This window comes from Ovis canadensis, chromosome 22 (genome assembly GCF_042477335.2).
Source record: "Ovis canadensis isolate MfBH-ARS-UI-01 breed Bighorn chromosome 22, ARS-UI_OviCan_v2, whole genome shotgun sequence".
In the NCBI taxonomy this organism is placed as follows: domain Eukaryota; kingdom Metazoa; phylum Chordata; class Mammalia; order Artiodactyla; family Bovidae; genus Ovis; species Ovis canadensis.
This window is the reverse complement of record NC_091266.1, coordinates 62,219,406-62,236,994: the sequence shown is the minus strand read 5'-3', so window position 1 is coordinate 62,236,994 and position 17,589 is coordinate 62,219,406. Positions and strand designations below refer to the sequence as shown.

Here is a 17,589-nt window from a genome sequence, read left to right as displayed (position 1 = left end):
GGGGGGGCGGAAATCATACCATTGTCATCATAGTAAAAATACTCCCACTTTTTGGTCAATTTAAGATCAAAGCAAATGTGTCTATCCCTACTCAGGCAAGCTGCTAACTGATCACATAAATATTTTATTCTCTCACAGTGAAAGTTTGACACAGGCTTACATTTTTTAAAACTTAATTTACTCTGTACCAGTAAGGAGAGAGAAGATACTTAAGAACTGACCGTGTGCTAACACTTAATGATAAAGATATAACTGACTTTCAGTACATTAGTCACACTATACAAAATCTGAGATTAATTCCCAGAGTCCTTTGCACACTTATTCATGATTTTGCTCTTCGAAAGGAAGTTTTTTTCATCCCTGTGCCGACACCGTTGCGAAAGGACCTTTTCATAAGTGTCTTCTCCAAAATTGGCTTTAGAAAATCTAGCCCCTCTCTCATGTCCATCCTGGTTGGGCAGCTGTTCAGCAGAATGACAAAATAATCAGATTTTCCAGACACCTGGCAATTAAGATGGGGAGAGAGGGAGAGAATACAGCTTTAGAGTTCCAAGCTTATCTCAATTGTAACAATCTTCTGAATCTTATGGTGACAAATCCAATATAGCCAATATTCAAAGAGGGTTTTGCTAAAACACTTTTTTAAATATAGACTTTATCAAAATACAAAATACTGTTTGAAGCTGTCTACCCTCTTCTCTACATTTTGTACTCTTATGTGATTGCAGCTATTCAGTATTTGCATCGTACACCCTACAGTTGTCTTGTTGCTCTTACTTTATAAAGAACCTTTCAAGTGGCACTAATTAGTCTTGGGAATATTTTTTTCTTTAATTCACTGAGAAAAACAACCCATGGTAACCAAACTCCAGGTTTCAGTTGCAGCCACTTTCTTTCTGAGGCCTGTCCTGAGTCACTTTCCAAGTCTCTCCACAAGGATGTCTTTGAACTTGAGAGTTGACATCTTTGTCTCTTGACTTTGGCTCAGTTCCACCAGGGGCTCAAAGGCCTGAATGATCGAATATTGTGTAGGGGGCACGTAGCTGTGACAGAAACAAGTCTGACGTCTTAGAGCTCAAGTTGGCCATCGAGAACATGCAATTCAATCCCATACTTTGTAGATGGAGAAGCTAAATAAAGACCTGAGGGGCATGATGAGTAGTCTTTGTGCTACGTGCTTATTTGTATCACCTGATTTTAACCCCTCAAAAAGCTTTATGAAGTTGATACTATTATTTCCTTGCTTATACTTTCCCATAAATAAGGAAATTAATTACATGGCTTATGGGTGAAGCAGGACTTGAGCTGAGGAATCAGACTCCAAGCCCATGTTTTTCAGCTGTGTGAGAGCTACAAGAAGAAAGGGGGCTGAATGCTTTTATTACAGATAAAGAACATTCTACAGTGCCAAAAACACATATTTCCTCTCCTGTTACAGGAAAACAAGTTTGATTTGGAGTGACTTTGAAAGTTGAGATGGGACCAGAGTGCATCCCAAGGTTCTCCACCCCCAACTGGGGTGGAGGCTTCCGGAGGGGTCCAGCAATCAGAGCCCCCCAAAAAACCATTCCTACTGGTCTCTGTGGGAATGCATGGGCACTTAGGAGTTTTAGATCTGGGAATAATCAGAGAATTTCAGAGGCACTGGTCCTATTTGTCATGGAAAAACCAATCAAAAACTCTTACACTCTTATGTCTTACCCTGTATTAGTAGAGAAGATCTAAGCATGATATAATGCCATCTATTTTAAATTTCCAACAACAAGGGCCTATGAGTCATTTCAGGAAGGGGAACACTCCAGTTCTTTCCAGAAATTCTCATAATTCCACATTTATATTGTGTGTGTGTATATATATATATATTTATATATATATAATCCTAGTTACAACAACCCCAAAACATCAGTGTGTGAGTGAGCTCAGTCATTTGGCCATGTCCAACGCTTCTCAACCCCATGGACTATAGCCCACCAGACTTCTCTGTCCATGAGACTTTCCAGGCAGGAATACTGGAGTGGGTAGCCACTCCCTACTCCAAGGGATCTTCCCGACTCAGGGATCAAAACTGTGTCTTCTGCATCGGCAGGTGGATTCTTTACCACTGAGCCACCTGGGAAACCCAAAACACCAGTAAACATCCCTAAAAAGATACTTTGCTGATCAGTGAAGAGAGTCCTTGTCAGACAGACTCATTAGCTGCATAATATGGTATGTTTGCCTGCTTGATAAACTTTATGAAGTTTACAACAAATATTATAAAAGCCTCTGTGTTCTTTGCATAATCACTCACCCGAAACAGTCAAATTGGCACCATTACTATGTGATACAGTTATAATGAGAACGAAATTGTCACATGAAAAAATAGAAATATGGAAAATTCAGTGAAGGAAGAAACATTTCATTTATGGACAAGACGATCTCATAAGAACAATAGAGGAAAGAACATTCTTAATTTTTAAAAAATGCACAAGTGCCTTTGTTCAACAGAAATGTCATGAACAAACCTTTAGGGAAAGAATAGAAAGTAATTAGGAAGGCATTTGAGAAAATATACCAATTTGTGGATTGTTACTCATCTATTTGATCAACGTGCTGTCTTATAGAATCAATGGCTAAATTAGTGTGGAATGCTCATAGGAGTAAACCAGGAAAAAAGAAACTAGATTAAGTGAACAAGAAATAGAAAAATGACGTGCATAGATCGGTGAGAAGACTCATAATGTAAATAGCTAGATCATGATGTTGGGACATATAGTTATTGTTCAGAATTCATGTGGCATCTCATTATCTTAAAAGTGGCTTTATTAATTACACTGATTTCAGTAATTACTGTGTGCCATGTTAAGTTTTACTGAAGCAGAGTTAAAGCATAAAAATCTATCAATGACAAAATGTATTTTAAAATTTTAAATGAAGTATTGACATAACACAACTGAAATATCATGTAGAAACAGCATTAAAAATTCCAAAAAAAGAAAATGTCAATTTCTGAATGTCTTGATTAGTTCAATGAATACAGTTAGGAATTTAATCAATATTCTTCAATAAACATATGAATTCATATTTTATATTATGTTTCATTGAGAACTGACATATTATCTATATCCTGTATCTGAAAAAAGTCACCATTTTGTAAAATTAAGAAACTTGCTGCTTTTGAAAAATAATCCTTTGTATCTTTAATATAGCTTCGAGTGTTAAATGCTCACTTTGATTATGAGTTGATGCATGTGAAACAAACAATTTATCATGAGCAAAGCAACTTACATTTTATGTTGAAATTATTTTCTTATGCAAGGCCAACTCTTAAATAATTCAAAGCAAACTTTAATATAACCTGTATTACTATTGTAAAAATCTTCCTTTTTACCTAATTTTATGGTTACTCATATTTCTTTCATTGTAAGCTCTAATAATAAAGGAAATAACTTTTGTTACATATTTCTAGAGATTATTTTGAATTTACATACTCTACAATATTAGTTATTTAGTCAAGCATCAAAAATAGAGGCAAAACTCTTACCTTAGAAGATGAAATTGGATGACACCAAAACATATGCATTGTAGAAATCAACAGAAATAGAATAAGATTGAATTTTAATGAACTGCAGAGTAGGAAAAAAAAATCAGAAAAGTCTTATTCAGGCAAGTATAAATTAAAAAGCATATACAAATTCAACATTTTTCTTTGTGGAAAAATGCAATCTCTTACCTAATCATTCTGGACTTCCTGAGATCTCTGCAGATGGGTGATTTTATTCCCAGATTCCTCACTGTTACTCTCAGATCCTCCTTGAGTGATCCTTTTATACCAGAAAAGTTCAAGAGTGAAAATGTCATCATGTCCCATCATAGGTGACTAATTGATTCTGGCTGAGGCCTTTTGTTCCTCTTAAGTTGGAAAAGGACAATAACATATAAGCATTGTCATTGAGCTACCAACTATTGACTTTATTTAAAGTTTGCCATTAAAAATGACCTTCAAAAGCCCTGTCTTCTAGACCAGAGGTCTCAAAAGAAACCAAAAGTTTGTTTAACTCAGAGTTTAAACACTTAAGAAGGAAGACATTATTTCCTTGAATATCCAGATGTCTATTTTCAAAGAATAATGCACAAAGAGTCTTTACAGGAATGAAGAACATCAACCCAAACAATGTGCATACATTGAGTTTCCCACAGCAGATGGCCTTTCTCAGGACTTCCGTGACTAGAGGAGGGAAACAACTGTCTCCCACCTGCTATTTGCCACTCATCCTCCAGATAAAGGGAAAGCACAATCGCCCCTCCATTTCCATTGTTGTTATTCAGTCATGGAGTCATGTCCAGCTCTTTGTGACCCCATGGACTGCAAAACACCAGACGCCCCTGTCCTTCACTGTCTCCCAGAGTTTCCTCAAATTCAAGTCCATTGAGTTGGTGATGCTATGTAACCATCTCATCCTCTGCCAGCCCCTACTCCTCTTGTCTTCAGTCTTTCCCAGCATCAAAGTCTTTTCCAATGAGTCAACTCTTCGCATCAGGTGGCCAAAGTACTGGAGCTACAGCTTCAGCATCAGTCCTTCCAATGAATATTCAGCATTGATATCCTTTAGAACTGACTGGTTTGATTCCCTTGCAGTCCAAGGGATTCTCAAGAGTCTTCTCCAGTACCTCAACTCCAGAGCATGAATTCTTCAAGAACACCCAGTCTTCTTTATGGTCTAACTCTTACATCCATCCATGACTACTGGAAACACCATAATTTTGCATCCCCAAAGACCTGGGGCCAGAGTTCTGGGAGGGCCTGCCTGTCACGGCCGCTGTTTTCTCTCCAGGGCATGAAATTCTTCAGGAAGCCTCTCCTGTCCTTGTGTAACACATTAATAAATGGCACCCACATTAATGATGGGTGTCTACATTAATAAATGGATTCAGGAGCACTAAGTGTGAGCAGATGTTATTGAGGCTTACAATGGAGGGAAACACCAAGCAAGGTGCTGCTTCCTTCTTGGGTAACTAGTACTTCTGAGACAGAGCCAATATTTTTGCAATACAAAGCAATGGAGGAAAGTCCTTGCCTTCTCAAGATCAGCATCTTTTGGAGGACAAAGCTGTCCTACGTCTGGGATCTTTGATGACCATTGGTCAGTGCTTCATCCCTTTCTTTTGGGAACCGCCCTGCAATATGATTCTCACGTGATTTTCAATCATACAGTCACACTCCACCTTCCACAAAGAAAAGTAGTCGAACTGACTCTCAAGAGAATCTGGAAATTAGTGCCAAGTTGGGAGCTGGGACATGTGATCCAAAACTTTTGATAGCCCTTTTGGAGACATTCCACAGAGACTTAAGACACCAAGCAACTCAACACCCATGGTTACTTTTGGTCTCTCTTTAAACCCAGCTAAAATTTTGAAAAGCAATGGAGAAAATCAATGAAACCAGAAGCCTGTGCTTTGTAAAGATTTTTGTTAGCTAGATTGGCCAAAGAAAAGAAAAAAGAGAAAATAAATTGTTAGCATCAGAGATGAAAGAAGCAGGATTGCTACGGACAGTTTAAAAAATTAGAACTACAAAGAAATACATGGGTACTCAGTATCTTGTAATAATTTATAATGGAAAAGAACCTGAAACTAGAAAGAAAGGGAGAGAAGACGACACAGATAGCATTTTGCTGAGTGAGGGGAAATCACTGAAGCAGGCTTGAGAAAGGTGTCTATTGAAATGGAGTTCGGTAACAGACTCACAACAGACTTGAGTATTCATGGAACGTGTTATTGCCAGATGGGTGACGGTGGTACTAACGAAGGAGGATCCTCTGGAATGTTGAGAATCAATTCAATCTCACCTCCCCTCCCCCGTTCCCATGTACAGACACCTTCTGCTTTGTCAGAAGACCATAGATTTATCCTGAAAAGAGGGTAAGGCAGAGGACCTCCTGATGGGGTGACTCAGGTACAGTGGCATTACAGAGTCCTCTCCCACCAAAAGGAAGGTTAAACAAGCATTTTGCTCAAAGCCAAGGCCCATGGATCAGTTCTCTAACTCAGGTCCGAGCACACCATTAGCTCTTTACTCTGGAGACAAGTGAAAGGAGACTCGTCTCTGTGGTCTACCCGATGCTGTGAGTGTCTGATGCAAGGTTTTTCTTTAAATGAGGATTCGATGGTGGGGAGAAGACAGAAATTTGAGCACTGAGTGTTGCTCAGTTGTGTCCAATTCTAGGTGACCCCATGGACTATACAGTCCTTGGAATTTTCCAGACCAGAATACTGGAGTGGGTAGCCTTTGCCTTCTCCAGGGGATTTTCCCAACCCAGGGATCGAACCCAGGACTCCTGCCTTGAAGCTGGCTTCTTTACCAGCTGGGCCCCCAGGGAAGCCTGGATGCCTGAAAATGTGGGGTGGAATCTGGGGGTATCATGGGACAGGGGGATGAGACTGGAGTCAGGGGTATCTAGAAAATTCTGCCAGACACTAGTTCACAGGGCTTTGCTTGGGACCACCACCTCCTTTGGTAACTGCGCCGGTCAAGTGACGTCCAATGAGAGGCATTTCTGACTCAACTGGAACCTGCAGAGACCCATTGTCAACACCGAAAGGGCAGGTTAGTGCTCCACTCAGCCTTGGAATTTAATAGACTTTTCATTGAAAGTTTATCCTCTTATTTGTCATGACGCAACCATCTTTGAGTCACCCAAGCCCTTTTCACATATTTCCTCATGGCATCAATGTGAACACCAGAGGGAGAAGGGACACGTACTTTTTGACTTTTTCTTCTCATTGGTAAAACCTGAAGTCGAGACACGCATTCAGAACCATGTTTCAGAAGTTCAAGCACATTGTGTATTTTGGACAGAAAAGATCAACAGGAGCCCTTTCTTTTCTAATTTCCAGTGCTTCTTTCCGGTTATGACCCCAAGAAATGTCCCCCAAGTACCACCTTGATCATTACTGCATTTGGCTCCTTGCTGAAAGTAGGACTTGGAAATGTATTAAAATGATTTTAAAGGAATAAGTGACAAGCTGGAAAAGGTCATCAGCTCAGATAATTTAGGGTTTTGGCATCTTAAAAATAATTCTACAATTGATTCCATTGTCCCTAATTATAACACATATTAAGCCCTGCATCCTTCAGCATCTATGGAAAAATCAATTTCATCTTAACGGCTTCTTAATTCATACAACTGCTCTATCCTCTGAAAGTATAATTAAAATGCAGAAAGTGGCTGAGTGCATTTTCTGGTTTTATACCAGAGTAGGGGAAATAAAGGCTTAGGCAGAGCTTAGGTTAATTTATTGAAATAAATCATCTCTCTGGTGCCTGGTTGCTCCTAAAATGCTCTGTTAGAGTTTTCACTTGGGTGTTCAGAACAGGCTCAGTGTTGGAGACCGAGGTTCTATGGAAATAAAAGGCAAAGACAATCCAGAGGGTGCTGGTGGGACATAAAAAGTGCAAACAAGGCTCCTTGCTTCTGAGCATCATTTCTCGGTGTTGGCGCTGCTGATATTTGTAGCTGATGGTTTTTGGAGGTTGGTTCCTATGTGTTGGAGGAGGTGGGAACAGCCTCTGTTCAGTAGAGACTGGGAGAACTCCCCCCTGCCCCTCGAGCTGGGACAACGGAAAATGTCTCTAGACACTATCAAATGTCTCCTGGGTAGGGGAACCAAACCACCTCCATGGAGAACCACTGTTTAGAGATAAGTTCTCTGCTCGGTCTCTCTCCACGGACGTGGAGTCCGTGGGTAGACATACATTTCACAAGCATGGCATCACTGTTGGGGGACAGTATGTTTTTGGTGATGCATAAAATAGTGGTGTATCTTCTAGTGGATAAAATCTTAGGTTCAATGGAATAGTACTTACTTTTAGAAAGGAACTATCAAAGGCAGTATTTGAGGCATGTTACTTAATATTACATGTTCATTTAAATAGTAAGAAGAACTGTAAAAAAAAGATCTTCATGACCCAGATAATCATGATGGTGTGATCACTCACCTAGAGCCAGACACCCTGGAATGCGAAGTCAACTAGGCCTTAGGAAGCATCACTATGAACAAAGCTAGTGAAAGTGATGGAATTCCAGTTGAGCTATTTCAAATCCTAAATACTGTGAAAGTGCTGCACTCAATATGTCAGCAAATTTGGAAAACTCAGCAGTGGCCGCGGGACTGGAAAAGGTCAGTTTTCATTCCAATCACAAAGAAAGGCAATGGTAAAGAATGCTCAAACTACCGCACAATTGCACTCATCTCACATGCTAGTAAAGTAATGCTTAAAATTCTCTAAGCCAGGCTTCAGCAATACATGAACCGTGAACTTCCAGATGTTCAAGCTGGATTTAGGAAAGGCAGAGGAACCAGAGATCAAATTTCCAACATCCACTGGATCATCAAAAAAGAAAGAGAGTTCCAGAAAAAACATCTACTTCTCCTTTATTGACTATGCCAAAGCCTTTGACTGTGTGAATCACAATCAACTGTGGAAAATCCTGAAAGAGAGGGGAATACCAGACCACCTGACCTGCCTCTTGAGAAACCTATATGCAGGTCAGGAAGCAATAGTTAGAACTGGACATGGAACAGACTGGTTCCAAATAGGAAAAGGAGTATGTCAAGGCTGTATATTGTCACCCTGCTTATTTAACTTCTATGCAGAGTACATCATGAGAAACACTGGACTGGATGAAGCACAAGCTGGAATTAAGACTGCCGGGAGAAATATCGATAACGTCAGATATGCAGATGACATCACCCTTATGGCAGAAAGTGAAGAGGAACTAAAAAGCCTCTTGATGAAAGTGAAAGAGGAGAGTGAAAAAGTTGGCTTAAAGCTCAATATTCAGAAAACTAAGATCAAGGCATCTGGTCCCATCACTTCATGACAAATAGATGGAGAAACAGTGGTTGACTTTAATTTTGGGGGCTCCAAAATCACTGCAGATGGTGACTGTAGCCATGAAATTAAAAGACGTTTATTCCTCGGAAGGAAAGTTATGACCAACCTAGACAGCATATTAAAAAGCAGAGACTTACTTTGCCAACAAAGGTCAGTCTAGTCAAGGCTATGGTTTTTCCAGTAGTCATGTATGGATGTGAGAGTTGAACTATAAAGAAAGCTGAGTGCTGAAGAATTGATGCTTTTAAATTGTGGTGTTGGAGAAGACTCTTGAGAGTCCCTTGGACTGCAGGGAGATCCAACCAGTCGATCCCAGAGGAGATCAGTCCTGGGTGTTCATTGGAAGGACTGATGTTGAAGCTGAAACTCCAATCCTTTGGCCACCTGATGCCAAGAGCTGACTCATTTGAAAAGACCCTGATGCTGGGAAAGATTGAAGGCAGGAGGAGAAGGGGACAACGGAGGATGAGATTGTTAGATGGCATCACTGACTCAATGGACATGAGTTTGGGTAAACTCCAGGAGTTGTTGATGGACAGGGAGGCCAGGCATGCTGCAGTTCATGGGGTCGCACAGAGTCAGACATGACTGAGAGACTGAATTGAACTGAAAAGTGAAATGAAGCTAAAGTGTTAGTTGCTCAGTCATGTCTGATTCTTTGCAACCCCATCAACCAAGCCTGCCAGGCTCCTCTGTCCATGGAATTTTTCAGGCAAGTATACTGTAGCAGGTAAACATTCCCTTCTCCAGGGGATCTTCCTGACCTGGGAATCCAGCACCGGTCTTCCACACTGCAGGCAGATTCTTACTGTCTGAACCACAAGGGAAGCCTGATTAATAATGAAGTATGCTCTTAATTTTTTCACTGACATACATTCTTACACACTTCTGCACCTTGTCCTATTTTTCTTACACTTTGACTTTATTTTAATAATACCCTGAAGTTGTTTTCAAGAAGGCAGACGTCATATTAGACATAGTGTCATCATGTCATAAGTGGCGTTTTTATAAATAAATTCCATTAGTCACTGATGTGATATCTACTGTATTCTACTGAAGCACCTGGTGAACAGCAGCCAGCAGTGGCCTTTATAAGGAAGCACCATGAGGAGAGGAAAACCTGCTATAAAGCACCTTGTTCTGCCAGAGACTGGACACCTCTGGAAAGCATTTTCGAGAAAGATCTCTGCAGCAGCCAACACTTCATTTATGAATTCATCCAAGAATCAATGAAGGCCCACTCTCTTCCAGGAATTGCGTGAGTTTCTGGGGACACAGCCATAAAGAACTCCACAAAGGATAAACACAGGGGGGAAAAGGGCAATTCCAAGGTTAGGGTAGGGATGGGAGCGGCCCCTAACAGGACTTGGCCTTGACTGTGAGGAAGGGCACAGCAGCACAAGCCCCAAGGGGACAGGGAAGAAGCACGTGGTCATCTGAGGACCCGAAGGAGGCTAAGTCTGGTGACCACAAGGATTCACTTGGGAGGGCCCAGGGGTTCCCCATGGGGCAGGGGATGCACATCCCGCCCTTGAATCTGAGGCTCACAAATGCTGTCAAGCTGGGGAGGAGACCTAATCGGATCTGTGCTTTAGAAGAATGCTCCGGCTGCCAGGAGCGGGTGGAATGGGAAGACTGGGCTTCAGGACAAAGAGGCCCCCCTACAGGCTATGTGGTCACGGTATAGATGGGATGGTGGGGCTGTGCACCAGGGTGGTGGCCCTGAAGCTGGACAGAAGTAGATAAAACCGAGATGTTTGGGAGGCAGAAATGAATGGACACCATTACTGACGAGACATGTGGGGCAATGGGGTGATTCAGAGAGATCTTTTTCACCAGCTCATCATAGCCACTCAGAAATGCAGCACCTCCAAAGGTCAACAGTGACCAAGCCTGACCACATCCTCCCATCCTCCCCGCCCCTCCTCCACCCCACTCCTTCTTCTCCAGAGTCTCTAAGCCAGCTTCTATTCCAGCTGCATCCCCACCATCCTTCACCCTCATCAGGGCCTCTGTTCCATCACCCAGCTCAGAGGCCACGGTCCATCATTACAATGATGGTCCCCCCAAAGCACCTTCCCCACAACGGGCAAAACTCCAACCTTGAGTGAACCCATGTGACCCCGTCTCTGAGCCTCACTCAGGTTATAACCGTAGCAAAACCTTACAACAATGGTTCCCAGTCTCATGTAAAACTTCATGACCCTGGGTCTCCCACGAGCCCCAATCCTGCCCAACCAACATGATGCATCTGCTAAATAGGCCCCTCCTCTCAGTATGGAAAAAGAGATTTCATACCTTCTCTCCTCTAATGCTCCTACGGCCCACGGTCCTGTTTTACACTGACCCCCACCCCACCCCACCCCCACACACACACATACACACAAATCTGTCTGTGGGAGTGTGCTCAGTCATGTCTGACTCTTTGCAGCCCCACGGACTGTACTTATGAAGCTCCTCTGTCCATGGAATTTTCCAGGCAAGAATACTAGAGGGGGTTGCCATTTTCTACTCCAGAGGGATCTTCACAACCCAGGGATCAAACCCAAGTCTCTTGTGTCTCCTGCATCGGCAGGTGGATTCTTTACCTCTAGCACCACCTGGGAAGCCCATACAGAATTTTGAGCTCACGGTTTTTTGCTGAGAAAACAGAGGCAGAGGCAGGCTCTCTTTGCTCGTTCCACTATAAAAAGCAGTGGCTCCCTCATGTCAGTACCCATGTCCTGACTCTTGCCTGGCTGTGATGGAGTAAAGTCCTTGCTCCTGTCGGGGGCCAACCTCCCCTAACTTCTCGGGGATTTTGTGCCCATGGCTCTCTCTCCTTGCTCCACTGCATTCGCTCTGGCTCATAGACTACTATCATTGAGCCCTAGGTCCCCTTCCCGCTTCCCTCCTGCACCTTTCAGAGGCCGTTTCCCAGATGATCTGAGTGTCGTAAAGAGGGAAGCAGATGGGAGGAAAAGGAACAGGCTTTGCCCAGCCACTGGTACTGCACCCACCCCCACTGCGGTGCTCTGGGCCAGGGGTGGGGCGCACATCCCCCACAGAACTTCGCTGGGATCCCCAGCTTAAAGGCTCAGAGTGGAAAAACCCTCAGCCCTTTAGGGATACTGAGCAGAGAACCAAGGACTTGATTTGCTGAGTGAAGGCTCTTGTCTGTAGGCAGCAATCCAGGACTTGTAATTCCTGTAAATTCTAGCTCTCAGGATGACCCTACTGACTACATTCTCGCTCTTAACCTCTCTCCTCATCCTTTTCCCCCAAGGGTTAGACATCACATCCATAGATCCTACCATCCAGTTTTTACGAGCAGCGTAGTTATTTTCCAACTATGTACCCATTTAAACTTTACAGTCTTTTATTAGGGTTGTATTCATGGACAAATAAATACAAGACTCTTGAAACTTTATATACTGGAAGCTTCTGCCTCTGCCTACAAAAGGATGCCGATCTCCTGGCTCAACGATTTTCATGTCATTACCTCTGACAGGGAGAGTTTTCTAAACTTCAGGTCCCTAAACAGGATGAGGATAAATGTTGATCCGACCCTCTTGTTATTTTGTGGATTTTGTTTTTATGTTTTTGAAGCTATCAATGAATATTAAGTACATATAATTTCCTGCAAAAAGGAACATTAACTTGATTGTAAGTATGAAATCTACACTACATATATTTTGGGTTTGGGGTGGATGACTTACCATCCATATGCCGCAGCAGTTGTATTGCCTTATTGCACATTTAAGCTAGCTACTTGCATACAGTCACCTGTGAACATTTCAAAGGCGTCTAACTAATATCTTAGCCATATGATTAGGAACAGACGCTGTAATCCACTCTTGAACAAATGAGAGGTTTTGGAGTCCAATGAAAGCATCTCATTTGCTTTAAATATGTGTGTCATTTCTCTTGACTAATGTTTAGTTGAGAAAGATTTGTAATACAGGTCAGATGCTGGCCAGCAGGAAAAGGTAAATACTTGAGAAGAGTGGGGAGGAAGGAAGAGAGACAGGAAATTTCAGGCTTGGAGTTGCTTCATCAAGCTGCTAATCCATCTGGGTAGGAAAGCCAGAGGGCACGATCTCTCCCCCCAGGACAGAAGTGGTCCCACCCCATGGGTGTGATGAGGAGACAGTGCTTTTTCCACATCCTCGCCAACACTGGTTATTTGTGGTCTTTTTGTTGACAGTCACTTTGGATGGTGTGAGGTGACATTTCACCATGGCTTTGATTGGCATTTTCCTGGGGATCGGTGATCAGCATCTTTTCATGTGACCATCAGCCATCTCTATGTCTTCTTTGAAATGTCTATTGAATTATTCTGTCTATTTTAAAATCTTTTCTCTTGCTCCCCCGCCTTTTTCTTCTTAAGGAACAGAAATGGCTTCCTTTGGCCTACATTGTCTGAATTGTAAGGGATTCCCAGAATGATAACGTAGTCCTTCTTAAGACGGCAGTCTCACTGCCCTTCCCCAGTGCAAGGGTGAAAGAGAAACATGAGTGATGGGTTATACAGGTTACAGTTTTGGTTTCCCTTATTTAACATTCTCAAACTATACCCCAGCTGTACAAGGCTGGAAGGCCAGGGAATACCCCTCCGAGTGAGGACCTGACATCATTTCATGTGCTTGTGAAGAGACAATGATGATGGGAAAATGTACTGAAATGGACTAAACTGGCGAAGTTCTTTACAACTGGCTTCCATCGCTGAGACACCTAGTTTAGGTAGAGGAAAAAAATGTATCAGGAAGTATCAGGACTCTTTGATTGGCAACAAAGAATTCTGGAATGTCCTCTAGTTGACCTCAAAGATTTAATGATTGTGAGACAACTCCCAAGGGTCAGAGCTGATGTGGTTTAGGATTCTTGACTATGTCTGTCTGCCTGCACGCTCTGTCCCAGAGCCCCACCCTTCTGTTTCCATAGCCCCATTTCTCCTATTGCCCAGTGGGACCCTGAGGGGCTTTGTTGCAAATCAATCGTTGAGCCTCCATTTGCTCTTTTTTCTTTTTCCATTTGCTCTTAAACTTCCCTTGGAAGGAACCGAGCCTCCTCCTGAGACAGGCTGGGACCTGGGACCATTTGCTGCAAAACTTGCCCCTGGGCACACCTCTCCTTGAGCAACAAAGTACAGAGGAACTATATGGGACTAAAAAATAACTGTACGCATGCGCAGTTTGGGCAAGCTCTGGACTAAATGACATAAAGACCGAAAAACCCCAATGCCATGTCTGAAGAGCCAGGAGCAAAACGCTGGGTGTCCAGAGCAAAAAATAACGGTGCTGCGTCCGGCCCCTGCACTGGCCACCACCAAGGAGTGGGCAAGCCAGCTAAGCCAGCCCCCCAGCCTGGCCCCTGCACTGGCCACCACCAAGGAGTGGGCAAGCCGGCTAAGCCAGCCCCCCAGCCCAGCGCCTGGATGCACTCCTACTCTCATAAGAGACAAGCTTGCCCTCCTAGGGAGCAAGCAAGGAAAGCTGTTCTTTGCTCTTGCTCCCTCCGCTGCAGCAGGGACCCCAGTAAAGCCTTACCTGAGTTTCTTGCCTGGCCTGTGATCAGTTTCTGTTTACTGGGGAGACCAAGAACCCTAGTCTGCATCGCTCCTTCTTTTGAAACTACTCCTCAGGTCTTGTGCTGGACTCTGCTTGGTCAGGTCACTTTATCTCCCCATGGCTGTCCCAGCAGCCACCTGGAGCTCCCTCGGGGGTGGGAGGGGCCCCCCACAAAGGAGTCCACTGCTCCTCATAAAGCCCCACCAATCACCCCATTTCTTCAATGGAGAGAGCTCTGCTTGTCTACCTCAGAGTCTGCCTCCTCAAGAAATTGGCAATAAAACCCGCTGTGGAAAACATTGCCGGTGAGAGGGGCAAGGCTCAAGCCTGCAGAAAGGAACCCGTTAGCGTCCCACTGTTCTGCTTCTCTCATTGCACCCCTCAGCCAGGAGGTGCCCCGGGAGCCGGCTCTGCCTGCCTGGGCCCCACCATAGCCCTTCCTGCTGTGCCCATCCTTGTACCAACCCTCTAACAGTGCTGGAAGCTGTCCTGGCTTCTTGGTGCAGCCTCCACCGTCTCTAAATGTATGCGCTGCAATCAGAAGATTTGATAAATCAGGGAGGTTTATCAGCCCTTCCCAGGCAGCCAAGTGTAAGAACCCACCTGCCAATGCAGGAGACACAGGTTCGATCTCTGGGTGGGGAAGATCCCCTGGAGGAGGAAATGGCAACCTACCCCAGTATTCTTGCCTGGGAAATCCCATGGACAGAGGAACTTGGTGGGCTACAGTCCAGGGGGTTGCAAAGGGTCAGACACAACTGAGCACACACACATGCGCGTGCACACACACACAGTCCTTTTAATAGTTGCACATGTTTTTCCTTCTTTTAAATACAGGTTTATGGGTGAATCCTCAGCATGGAGCAAGGGTGGCCTATGATTGGGGGATTTCCAACTACAGGACTGAGGTAATCCACAAGGGAGGGGCCCAGAGAGGAAGCGTCTCCAGCCCCCCCTGGGCAGCTAGAGCTGGGAGGACCTTGGAGCAGCCAACTTCAACCCCAGATTCGAATAACAACCGCGAATAATGTGGTTTTGAAAGATCTGTGAGGACTATTGAATTCTACTCTTCTGGGGGATTATTTTACTTATTTTCTATGAATGCCCATTGAAGACTTGCCCCTTTCAGCCTAAAGCATCCACGCGTCTACGTGGCAGATCATTCATTTCCTTTACATTCATATGTGTGCTCCTGGAGGAGGGCAGGGGATACAGGCAGGACACAGGACAACCTCCCAGTGTTCCGAATGTGACATCGGGCACCCGGGCCGTACCACCTCTTCTTGGCAGCAACTAGGGGACCTGAGGGTCTGTCCCTGTCTGCCAACACAGATGGTGATTTCGCAGGCTGCTCTGAGAGATTCTAAAGGAAGTTGCTGCTTGAGAAAGATGTCAGCACTCCGAAAAAGACACCTGTCAAAGATGAAACCTCCTTACACTCTGGAATAAAGAGCTCCTTTGGAGTCTCAGCTGAGTGTATGATAAACATGTAATTTCTCAGTGCAGCCGCAAGAATGAATTTCCAGTAACGCTGTGAAAAAGCAAAGTTGCAGGAACGTGAAGAACATATTATCTAACTTTTAACTTAAATGGCTAACACGCCCTTTTTCTGAATCCCTGCTCTGTCAGGTCCGGGCCAGGCAGGTGCAAGCTTCGTTTTGTCACCATACCCCAGTGTGACAGTGCTTGTCACCTCAGGCTTCACAGGGGAGCACCCACGGCCCTGCATAATGAGGGTTCTATGGTTATAAGAGATGGATGTGGGCCCTAGCTTCATCAAACCTGGAGAGATTTGCAAGGCTCAGAAATTAATGGAGGATTTGAACATCTATGCCTGGGACATGACTGGGTTGACCCAGCATCTCAGTGGCAGGAATGCACGGATCAGCAAAGCAGAACTTAGCAATGCTGCCCTGGGGGAAAATGGCCACAAGAGAAAGTCAGATTAGCCTGGCTGGGCCACAGGACCTTACTAGGTGGGTTCACAGAAAGCAAGAACAGCTGCCTCAGTTGTTCACCCCCTATATCATATCCGACTCATATCCCCTGTCCCCCACTGCCTCCTGGAGTTTGCCCAAATTCATGTCCTTTGAGTCATTGATACCATCCAACCATCTCATCCTCTCTCATCCCCTTTTTTCCTGCCTTCAATCTTTCCCATCATCAGGATGTTTTCCAGTCAGTTCTTTGCATCAGGTGGCCAAAGTATTGGAGCTTCAGCATCAGTCCTTCCAATGACTATTCAGGATTGATTTCCTTTAGAATGGACTGGTTGGATCTCCTTGCAGTCCAAGGGCCTCTCAAGAGTCTTCTCCAGCACCACAATTCAAAAGCATCAATTCTTCGGCGCTCAGCCTTCTTCGTGGCCCAACTCTTACTTCCATGCGTGACCACTGGAAAAACCGTAGCCGTGACTAGACGGACGTTTGTCATCAAGATGCTGTCTCTGTTTTTCAGTACACTGTCTAGGTTTGTCATAGCTCTCCTTCCAAACTCAACATTGCATCAGAACCACCCAGAAAAGGGGCGGGGCCTCCCCAGAAGCCAAGCAGCGTGCCTGTTAGCACAGAAGCCCAGGGACCCACGGCTGCCAGCAGCACAGACAGACCCAGAGAGAGCAAGCTCCAGCCTGAGACGCAGCAGAACAAAGACCATGAGGACTGACCGGGGCTTGTGGCCCAGAAGGACCCCTGTCCTGCCTGTCCTAGCTCTGTGACCCTTGACAAGTGGCCTCACCTCTCTGTGCCCCGGCATCCTCATCTCTTAAATGCAGCTGATACAAACTCCAGCAACCGTCGTGTAAGCTTGTGGTGGGTGGCGGGGGAGAAGCTTTAATACAAGTAGAATGCTTAGAACAGAGCCTGGTGCCCCGTGACAGTCTTATCCTCACAGTCTTGCCCAGGATGCAGGGATCGCTGCATCACTTGCAGAGTCCCGTGCAAAATGAAAATGTGGGGTCCTTGTTCAAAAATAGTAAATGGGCACTCCCCAGGTGGCTCAGTGGGAAAGAATCTGCCTGCCAATGCAGGAGCCACAGGAGATGCGGGTGTGATTGCCAGCTGGGAACCATCCCTTGGAGGAAAAAAAATGGGAATCCACAAAGGTATTCTTGCCTGGAGAATTCCATGGACAGAGGAGCCTGGCAGACCCCAGTTCATGAGG

The 17,589-nt window shown here is 44.5% G+C and overlaps 1 protein-coding gene across 1 annotated transcript; it reads right to left on the bottom strand.

Moving 5' to 3' along the window:
• Positions 1-322: 322 nt before the first annotated feature.
• On the bottom strand, positions 323-14,473 carry NPS (neuropeptide S). The gene is made up of 3 exons (XM_069567434.1): positions 14,407-14,473; positions 3,524-3,636; positions 323-502 (listed from the first exon to the last, which is right to left on the bottom strand). The coding sequence occupies exons 1-3, from the start codon at positions 14,471-14,473 to the stop codon at positions 323-325; spliced, it is 360 nt and encodes a 119-aa protein (XP_069423535.1).
• Between the last annotated feature and the right edge of the window lie 3,116 nt (positions 14,474-17,589).